The 11150-nt window shown below is 41.8% G+C and overlaps 1 protein-coding gene across 2 annotated transcripts in view; it reads right to left on the bottom strand.

Annotated features, from left to right (window-relative positions):
• Window positions 1-1187: 1187 nt before the first annotated feature.
• Window positions 1188-11150, bottom strand: part of Pde3a (phosphodiesterase 3A) — a 266256-nt gene continuing 256293 nt past the window's right edge. Inside the window, exons 15-16 of one of the 2 annotated variants that reach the window (XM_063286623.1) lie at window positions 10883-11141; window positions 1188-3691 (exon numbers count right to left, since the gene is read on the bottom strand). In XM_063286623.1, coding sequence (XP_063142693.1) covers window positions 3450-3691; window positions 10883-11141 — 501 coding nt within the window. In that variant the 3' untranslated portion in view covers window positions 1188-3449. The remainder of the gene's footprint in view (window positions 3692-10882; window positions 11142-11150) is intronic. The other variant, NM_017337.1, reaches the window with a different exon arrangement.

Here is an 11150-nt window from a genome sequence, read left to right as displayed (position 1 = left end):
AAAGGCCAGAGGACACACGATGGGGGTGGGGGGTGGGGGGTGGGGTGGGGTGAGGTAGGGGTGGGGAAATTATCATTATCTGCATCTCCTAAGCAGTCCACAGGGCATCTGCTTCCTTCTCCTTAGCTTCTCTAGGACTGCAATGATTAATGCTTGCTCTGGAGTAAAACCCAAACAGAACGGGGCTCGACAATAGAGGAAGGCAGACACTTTTTTCAAACAGGGGGTGATTTTCTTAATGCCAGGAGATGACAATATACTGACTATGGAGTATTATGTCCTACTGAGAACAAAACCAGGTCTTACATCATCAAGTACATTATTTTTCTCTTATAGTTAAGTAAAACAGGAAAAAGGGGTTATTTCTACTAAGGAAATGCTACTCAAAAGGTCAGCCGGCTTGGATCACTCTAAAGACATTAAGTGAATGTTGAAAATATCATGGATAGCATGCAGAACACACTTAGGCTTTCACTCCTCAGAGAGCAGCTGGTTCCCAATTTCTACTGTTGATGTTACAGCTATCTATCTATATAACTATCTTTTCCCTAAGTGGGTAGAGACCTCTCCACTGGGATATCTGAGTTTATCAAATGGCACCTATATAGGCTCATATAAAACTGTAGTAAATCACATCAAACACATTGGCACCACAGGAAGTTAATTAACTTTAAAGTTGGAGGTGAATACAGTAATATTGCTGTTGCCAAGAAGGTGGACATCATTCACTGATAATACTTTTGATGTCATTTGATACCCTTTGAGAATTATTAGGTCGCTCTTTAGGTCACACTTTTGTTGGGTTTCCACCCTTCTTTTCAGTTTGTTGTCTTCTGGTTTGAGTAGAACAGCAACTTGTTGCTGAGGGGGAAAAAAAATCAATCTGCCTGGATGAATGAGCGCAATTCTAAAACAGATAGTTTCTAATGCTTTGTTCATTATCGTGTTACTTCATGTACTTTAAAACAAGCAAAACTAGGCAGTTTGCTGAGATCCTCATGATGTAGCCAGCCTGATTCCTATGCAGATTCTGCAGCTTTATTCAAGCTTCCAATATAAACACTCACATTGGATGTGACAATCCTTACTCCACACCTAGCTTGTTTTACTATTTATACTTATGTTAGAGACACGCATCCACTGGAAGATATGGATGAGCTACTGAATGAAGAATATATGAATGTAAGTGTTTTATCTATCATTTTTATTGCAGGGCAAGGGTTACATTTATTTACCTTCACTGAAGAAGGGTTCTTGCTTCAGAGTAGATTTATAAACAGATACACATGGGCACCATGAAGAAAGAAAAATTATTCAGGATCTGCTAAATGCTGAAGCCCTGGTATTAACTCAGGAATATACAAGACATGTTTTAATTGTTTGGGTGAGGCCTGAATCCTTCCCATCCTCTTTGCATTGTCCTATGAACTAAAAGATCTGCCTTGAAATATTTGATTTTTTATTTCATTTTTATATAAGGGAAAAATGCTGTGAATTACCATAAATGTTGATTTTGAAGGGAAGGTTATGTGACCCATGTATGGGAGACAAAAGGAGTTTTAATGTAAATAATCCAAGATGTAAAAAGGTAGAAATCTATGCACAGGTCTCTGAGTCTATGATTAGAATTCTGTGAACACAGAACTGAACCATGAACTACAAGCAATAGAGTTTAAGAGAAAGGCTAACAATTTGTTTAAGAAGGGCTTTCATCAGGCAGGGAAAGACTTCAAATTAATTCAGTTAGCAAAAGATGCATCTTTCCAATTCCTTAATTTAACAGTAAATAACTGTATCAGATCATAAATCAAACTAGAGTAGGCAGATGTCTGGAGGCTCTCAAACCCCACAATAAATCATCACCCAACTACTGGGCTTGGAGATAGCTACAATGTATAAAATGGTGATTAAAATATAACTATAAAATGTTTCCCTTCCCCCTTTTTTTTTCTTTAAAAAAAGTTTGCTATCTACAGAAACAAAAAAAATTCTTTATATTTACATCATGGTAACTAGTCATGACATATGTAATAATATCCAATAAAATATTGAAAGTGAGTATCAACTATTTAAATAGAGGTTTGGCTCACAGCATAAACAAGTGTAGAAAACAAAACAAAATAACACAAATAGCTTCCAATAGTCTATCCTCAAAGAATAACCCCCCACCCACCCATCTTCCTTTCAAAAAGCCATGGACCAGGCTACAAAGCCATGCGATGCCTTCACACAGTATATGGAAGACCAAACAGGGATGTCAGAGCAAACAATCTTCAACATTTGCCAAGGGGCAGCTTATCCCAGGCCAACTTCCAAACTTTAAGTTGACATTTTGCCTTCATCATTTTGACTTTCCTCTTTATTACAACTTATCTTGCATTCAATTGAGAAGACATGGGCTATCATTGCTGCAGGTACTTTCCCAGGACTTCCCCAGTGCCCTCTTAGAACTCTGACCTGATGAAGAGCTGATTCCAGCTCCTCTTGGGTATCCACCAATAAAGAACAACATCCCCTTCCATGGTGATTGATCCTAAGTGAGTGACATGTGTACTCACACACGCCCCTTATACATTCATCAAGTGAGGGTAGACCAGAAAGCCTTAGTCTTCTGAGTGTGAGGCTGGTGGTAGAGCGCTCCCACGTGGCAGGTAGCAGTGGTACCAATCATGTGGTCCACACAAGCCCTCCCTCTGCTAAGGAACCTTCTTAGAAGCTAAGAGGAGGGCTGCCATTCATTCAAAGACACTGAAGAAAAGATTTCCTTCTGTGTGTTCACATGTACTTCATCATCTGCTACTGCTATTCTATGAACAACTAAAGTCACAAACATTTCCCTTTCCTCATGCATACACATGTACAAGATCTCTCTCTCTCTCTCTCTCTCTCTCTCTCTCTCTCTCTCTCTCTTACACACACACACACACACACACACACACACACACACACACAGAGTTGGTAGTATGCATTAGAATTCCAACAATGCTCTGGAATGTTCACCCCTCAGCAGGGAGAACAAAAGGTGCCCAGTCTGGAGCCTACATCTGTTTCCTCTCTAAGCTGCACATTTCCTCGTGAGTTCTTGTCCTTTACGATTTCTTATGTCACAGTGACCTCTATATATCTCTCAGTGTGCAGGTGTGTATGCGTGAATACGAGTCTTACATGAGCCTATGTGGGAATTTATACACACACATGTAATTTCTTTCTTATAAAATGATGTCTAGACGCTGGTGTCGCAAAGTGAAAAAGCTTCTTTGAGCCAGAGTCTTCAGCGCTGTCCTTCGCTGTAAAAATAAACGCGCAAAATGTAAAGAATCCCCCCAAACACTTTAGCCATTTTAGCCCATCTTCTGGTAGTCTACAGTGTTGTGTCTAAGTATTGTGCTGGCTTAGAAAGTGTCTGAGACAGTCATTCTGTATGCAAACACAGCTCGTTCTACCCATGGTCACAGGTCTGGTTGTGGAGCGAGGGTTTCCTCTGCTCTTGGCTTCCCCTTCTCTTCCTCCTCCTCCTTGATAGCCTGGATTTGTTCTGAGGAATGCTGCAGCGGTGCCTGGTCTGGGGCCTGGTTCTCTGTGCCTGATAAACACTGCTCCTCTTCAATCACTTTCTTCCACATCATGTGGTTCTGCAGAAGGTGCTGAGTTATTTGACAGTAGATTCTCCTTCTTTTGAAACTTTTCTTTCCTGAAAAACACAAACCATCAGACCTACTTGTGAGCTACCTACGTAAAGGTTATTGCTCTTCATATTATAAATAGAAATTAAATATCAAAGAGACATCTATCTAGCTGTCTTTCTGTTTACCTATCTCAGTTGCTTTACATGTGCTAACAGTGCAGTTTTCAAGAACGGGAAAGAGAAGGAACATGACAATATACCATTACTGAGAGACACATGTGGATAATATTTCATATTTAATAATGTCCATACTAGGTTCTACTTGTATTTTTTTTTTGTTAAGAATATTTGGGGTGTGTGTACTGTATATGTGGATGTGCCTGTAGGGAGGTGAGAGGTTTGCATTGCAAGCCTTTCAGAGTTCAGAGTGCTAAATTTTATACCATAAATCCTGCAATACAAGCCTTTCTCTGTTGCTTTCCACCTCCATCCCCACTGAACTTGGAACAATTGGTCATGGGATGTGCCAGGTGTGTTAGATCTCTTGAGGCCCACATACAGACACCTTTGTGGAAGGGCTAGTGAGTATTTAGCCAGTTTTATGATAAGAGGCATTAGAAATTCCTTGCATGAACAAATAGCATCTATTGTTAAAATTGCTAAAAAAAAGAATTCAGTTCATTTATTTTGAATTATTTTTGAACTACATAGAAACAAAAATATTAAGTAAATGCTGGGAGACAGTAACAAAGGCATAGAGTTATAAGATAAAATTTAAATTTTTTTGCTGTAGTCATTTGTTCATGAGCTGAGTTCATCAATCAATATTGGCCAATTGCAAGCATGTTCATGGTTTCTATGTACGTTAAACAAAGATTGATTAGCTTCAGAGTTTTCTTTCAAGTGGCTCACACCCTATATGTAAGTACATGCAGGAGACAGAAATTGAGTAAGTGTGCTTAGGAAAGAGGTAGCACTTGTGACAAAGTCAGCATTATGGTTAGTGTTAATTGTCAACCTGACAAATTTTAATTACCTGGAAGACTGGCCTTTGCGCATATCTGCAGGGGTGAGTAGGGTGGGAAGGCTTACCCACAATGGGTAACACCATTCCCTAGGTTGGGGTCTTGGAATGCTTTTGAGAGGAGACAGTGAGCAGAGTACTAGCATGCAAGCATTGATTCATTGCTCTCTAGTTCTTGGTTGTGAATACAATGTGACCAGCTCTCTATAGATCTTGGCATTGTGACTTTCTCACAATGATAACCTGTAACCTGGAATTGTGAGATAAAATAGCATTTCTCCCTGAGACATTTTTGTCAGAGTATTTTATAAGAGCAATGAGAAAGTAATCAAGATACTGTTCTTCTTGGCTTGACTGAATTTTAAACAGGGAACCCACCCCAGACTCCTACTCCCAGATCTTGATCTCCCTCCTCTCAAAACTTTTATTTTAGAAAGCTTCTGATTGGAAATCAGTTCTCTGATCCTTTGCAATATAGATAGATCTTCTAGCCTGGGGACCAGCCCTTTGCAAGGTGATCATAGAGACAACAGTACCAACAGAGTGATGTGACTGTACAGCCAGTGTATACATCAGAACTCTAGTTCTGTATTCCTAAAATGCTGTTAGAAAACTAATGCTCAATGGCCTTAAGCAGAATTTAAACAAAAATGACTGTGTGTGTGTGTGTGTGTGTGTGTGTGTGTGTGTAGAAATGAGTAAGAGATTGGAAGGGAGGGAAAGAAAAGAGCATGAGTAGATAAAAGATGAAAGGGAGGAAAGTAAAGAATACCAGGAAGTAGGAGGGGCTACCCATTCTCCATTAATGGGAAGGAAGGGAGGGAGGGAGGAAGGAATGGAGGGAGGGAGGAAGGGAGGGAGGAAGGGAGGGAGGGAGGGAAGGGTGCTGCCCTAGCTGGCCAGAAGCTTCTAGGCAATTTTCTGTTTTCAACCACCCATTTCACAGTCTTAAGTGCTGAGATTTAAATGCTAAGCCTCATGACCACCACCACACCTAGCTTTTTTACCATATGAATTCTGGGATCAGTCTTATGCAGGGGGCTTTTAAGTGCTAGGCCATCCCAGCCCTAATTGGTTCTTTTAATTGGTTTATTTGATAAAGGTGGCCTAGCCTGGCTTGTTGCCAGAGCACAGCCAAGAACTCTAACAAGATACTTCCTAAAAACACCACCACCACCACCACCACCACCACCACCACCACCACCACCACCACCACCACCACCACCACCAACAACAACAACAACAGCACCACCAACAGCAGCAATCACTTAAATTCCTCATGGCTGATATTGCTAACTTGACAGGACCTAGAATCAACAAGAGGCAAAGCTCTGAGCATGTCAGAGAGGGAGTTTCCTGATTAGGTTGAGGTGGCAAAAATCCCTCCTAAAAGTGGGTGGTACCATCCTGTGGGCGGGGTCGGAGATTGAATAAAAAGGTGGAAGCTAGCAAGGTACCAGCATTCAAAGGGCTCTACGGACTGACTCCATGTGACTCATCTCTTCAAGCCCTTCCGCTGTGCCTTCCCACCATGGTGGACTAGAATCTCTTTCAACTGTAAGCTGAAGTAAACCCTGTATCCTTGAGTTGATTTTGTTAAGCGCTTTTTTGAGGGGAGGTCAGGAAGAGAAGTGACACAAAATATCCTACCTCATGTAAAGAAAGTACATGAGCACACTTTATTTTTAAAGGTAAATTAAAGTTATTTTCCTTGCAAAACCATGTACTCTGGTTTTGATGGCGGTAGAGCATGATTTTCACTATCATGAGTGTAAATGATTTGTTTTTGTTTATGTGTATGTAGGTAAGCCGACTTGAGTGTATGAGCACTACCTTTGGGCAGAGCCTGCAGACTCGAGAAGAGGGAGGGCCTTGGATTTCCTGAAACTGGAGGTACAGACAGTCCTTGTCTTGTGGATGCTAGGAAGTGATCTTTGCAAGAACCTTGAATGCCATTTTTCTAGCCCCTGAATATGCTTTTTACCCAGACGTTGGTTTGGATCACAGTCATAGGAAACCCTCCACTGTTCACAGTGTGAGCATATTTTCAGAGACGATGGCAGAAGATAACAAAGGCCCCATTTCTCCCCTTTTCCTCCTTTTGGGGCAGGCCCCCGGAGAGCAGCTGTTCTCTTAGATGGCTGTTAAACATTAGCACTAAACCTCTCTGGAATTATGCTGAACCAAGTGACGTAGAAGAAAGTTTGTGTCAAATAAATTTGCGTAGATTAGAGTCTGCAGGTGGTCTGAAGCTAGCGGGTGTTGGGAGCCAAATTATTCAGCACTGGAACCTTTTGAAAGGAGAACAAAGGGCCTTTCCTTGCTCAGATTCAAAGCACAGCTTAGTACTTCATTAGAAACCTCTTAGCTCGCCCCAGGAACCTTTCAGATTTAATTATGAGGTGGGTTAAAAAGCCCCCTCCCTCTGGACATCACACTGCAGCATTTCATTATGTTTCCAGGGAGACCTCTAAGTTTCACAAACTGTACAACTCACTCACTGGTGTCTACTTAGCATCCCCCCGCCCCGCCCCCTAAAATCTAAGAACAGGCTAAAATCAAAGTAAACATCTCACCCAATATGAGTTCTGTAATGAAAATTACAAAGAGCTCAAAAGCAGTGGAGTTAAAAATAAAGAAGCCTGGACTGCCCTCTCCAATTCTACAACCGTGCCAGCCATGTTGCTTATGGTTGACTGTGCATCTTATTTTCTTGTTTACTAAAATGAGAAGGGGTCTCACTAAATGTAAGGACTCTACGACCTGCTAGTGTTTAAATCTGCTAATATCACTCTACCGTTATCATTTTGGGGCCACCAAGGTGCTTCAAAAGTCATAATTTTAGGGAGCTCTAGAGCTCGACCAGTGGGTAAAGTGCTTGCTGCACCAGCAGGAGGAGTCTAGCTTGATACCCAGCACCCATGTGAAAAGCTGCGCATGTTCACATACATCTTGTAAAACGCCACTGTAATCATAGATCTGGAGAGGTAGAATCAGGTGGGTCTCTGGATCTCCCTGGCTACCAAGCCTAGACAAATAAAGGAACTTGAAGTTCACAAAGAAACTGTAAGGCAACATTAAGCCCTGGCCTCCATATGCACCTGTACCTTCATGCACGCACAAGTTCCCGTATGTATGCATACATGCACACACACACACACACACACACACACACACACAAACAGATCATACTTTTAAAGCTACAGTATCTGATTGTTGTGGCAGAGATGTTTTAAATTTCAATGTAAGGGGGCTAGTTAACTACTGAAAGCCATAGACATGTAACTGAATCCACAGAACTCTCATCAATGCTCTACCAGACTTGACTAAAACAGAAAGAGCAAGGGAACAACCTATCAGTGTAGAGGATAATATGCTAGCCCAGTGTTTGGACAAAGTATTCCCTACTCAAGCTTAGATGAGCAAGCTAAGCCTGGTCTTAGCACAAATCCTTCAATTCCTCATGCCTCGGTATGCACATTACTAATGTTTTTGAGTTGAAATGGCAATTCATCAAGATTCTTGGAAACAACACATTTCCAGAGGCTCAGCTGACAAACTGCTTTCATGAAATTCACTGGGTGAATTGTCTCCCCAAGCATAGCAGCAGACTGCTTAAATTGGAAATAAGGCAAAAGAGAAAACCAAAAGATGAATAAATAACTCTTGAATCTTAAATCTCAGGTCCTTGTTCTGAATCTTCCCCAAATTGATAATTTCCTTTTATACACAGCGGAGAAATACATTGGCAATAGAGTATTAGAGAAAAACCAAATTTTTATTTTGCCTGAATCGGTTCAAAAGCTCTAGGTGGCTCAGCGGGTAAGCACTTGCTGGGCAGGTGTGAGCACTTGCGCTTGGATCCCATCATCCACTTAAAACTGATTTTGTACCAGAGCATCTATATTCTCAGTGTTCCTATAGATAGGAGAAGGTGGAGAGAGGAGAATCTGTAGAAGCTCAACAGCCAGCTAGCCTGCCACAGGCATCAATAAAGAAAAAGGAATCTGTGTTAAACAGAGTGGAAGAGGAGGAATACTCCCAAACATTGTCATTTGATGTTCATATACATGCCTACAGACCGACACAGATACATACACACACACACAGATACATACACACACACACAGATACACACACACACACACACACACACACACACACACACACACACACACACAGAGGAAAAGATCCAGAATTGCTAACAAGTAGTACAGAAGACACAAGAAGATAGCTTAAACCCAGTTCTTTATTTCTGCTAGGGTGTACTGAAAAATCAGAATATATCTACCTATATCTATATCATCTGTAGCATCCATATCATCTATACCCACACCCTCCCTACATATATATATATATATATATATATATATATATATATACATATATATATAAAATCAGAATGGACCATGCCAGGTTAGAGAACTTCTCTACTCCGTGATAGACATGAATCAAGTCTTGCATTTTCCTGGCTGTGATTAAAATAGAGAAGAGACTGACCAGGGTATCTATCTATCCACAGTAATGCTAACCAAGGACTTGGAAAATACTAAGGTTTTTGCTTTGTCCATCTGTTCAAGTAGATAGGACACATGCTGTGTTCACAGAATCACAGTAATGTAATATCTACTGTTGTTTCAGGGGTTGTAGGTTTTACCAATTACATTATTAGTTACTGTGGTCTGTTGCACAGGATAAAGGCATGGCAGAGTCTTAATTTTATAGTCACTCGAGTCAATTGATTCAATTACTGGCTGCATGACAGAGCCAAAGCCAGTTATCGGCTGCAATGGTGCATTAGTCAGTTGTCTTTGTTATCTTGCTATGTATGACTCAGGATGACCTGAGAAGAAAGGTTGGCTGAGGAACTAGACCTCAGGTTGACCTGTGGACATGCCTGTTAAAGATGGCCTTGGCTGTTTTCTGAAATGGGAAGAAACATCCTGGTAGTGAGTGGCTTCACCTCATGAGCTAGCCCTGAACCGTAGGAGAGTGAGGGGACATAGCGAGCAGGCAAGGGTCCTCATGCTTTCCTCTGCTCTAACTGTGGATGCGACGTCATCGTCACCTGCTTCAAGTGAATGCCATTGTGACTCAGCATGGAGTGTAAGCTGAAATTGTGAGTCTGACGTTCTCTCCCTAAGTGGCTTCTGGTCAGTGCATTTGTCACAGCTACAGGGAAGAAACTTGACAGACAATCCGTGTCACACCACTGACACCACCCTAAAGAAGTCACAGTCAGCAATCTTCAGATCAAACAGTCAAAGCGATGCCCCTATCTCTGTCCCAACCCCCAAACCACTTCCCCAAGCAACACTGCTAAAATGTGAGTTGAATCCACAAGCTGTTCTGTTCACAACACCTCTGGCTTTTCACCTTAGTGGAGAAGGCCAAGTTCCCACTGAGACCTACAGAGCTCCATCTCCTGCCCTACCACATGGCTCCCTGTGACTTCTCCCATTGCTTCCTCTCCTTGTCCTTTGTGTCAGCTATCCCGATGCCCCGACTCAAAATCCACTGCAGAACCTTGAAGCTGCTGCCTCCTCATAGTCTCAAAATCAATTTCTGCATAGACTCCCAGGGAATACTCCCTCTTTCTTTATGGATCTTTTAAACACACCAATTTTTACCTTCTCCCAAGTTATTTAAAACATTTTCTGCAATATTTTACATCTCTCCAACAAATAAGACAAACCAACAAAGAACAAATTCGCAAACAAAACAAAACTACATCCATCAGCACCTAGAATACTATGATCATTGCTGTGTGTCTGCTAGAATATGCCCTGAAAAGGACAAGGAAGGACTCACTGTCTTCTCCTCCACATGTCTACTAGGAAGAAAAGCCCAGGCACAGGATATGTGTGCAGTGAGCAGTTGTTAGGTAAAAAACTAAACTCTTCTTATCTTTTACCATCCCCAACACAGCCATGGAAAAAGCCAGTGATTGGTCCACATGGTAACCCAGATTCTACATCATTAAGAAATTTTGAAGCTAGTTGTCAACTCTATTTCACGGTGAAAGCATCTGTTTACATGATTTCTGGATGTCATAAATCCCATCTCCTGCTGACTCCATTATGATTCCAGAGAAGGCAGCCATGTAGTGCCCAAGCTGGCAAACGACAGCTGGACTTATAGTGTGTGATTAATGAGAAGTGTAACATCCCTCTAACTCCAAGGCATGAAAGCAGCCCTGGAAAATCTCATCAGAACTGGGTTTCATGGCTTACTGGGAGCTTCACTGTTTTCACAGGTTTCTTCCTCGTGTGGTGTTTCAGCCTCTTCCTCCTCTTCTTCCGGGTCATCAGTGTCTCCTGAATCATCACTGTCATCTACCCATTTTCCCGGCATGAGACCCGCAGAGTCGTAGGAGTGGCAAAGAGGACCCACGATGTGTGAGATAAAGGACTCCTGAAGATTGGCCAGCTGCGGGGCAGAGCGGTCCATAAATGGGCTTATGGGCAAACCAAGGCTGGCTTCTTCATCGCCCTAGAAAGA

The sequence above is a fragment of the Rattus norvegicus genome, chromosome 4, assembly GCF_036323735.1.
Source record: "Rattus norvegicus strain BN/NHsdMcwi chromosome 4, GRCr8, whole genome shotgun sequence".
Classification (NCBI taxonomy): domain Eukaryota; kingdom Metazoa; phylum Chordata; class Mammalia; order Rodentia; family Muridae; genus Rattus; species Rattus norvegicus.
Note: the sequence above shows the minus strand (reverse complement) of the source record. Positions and strands in the feature narration are given on the sequence as shown.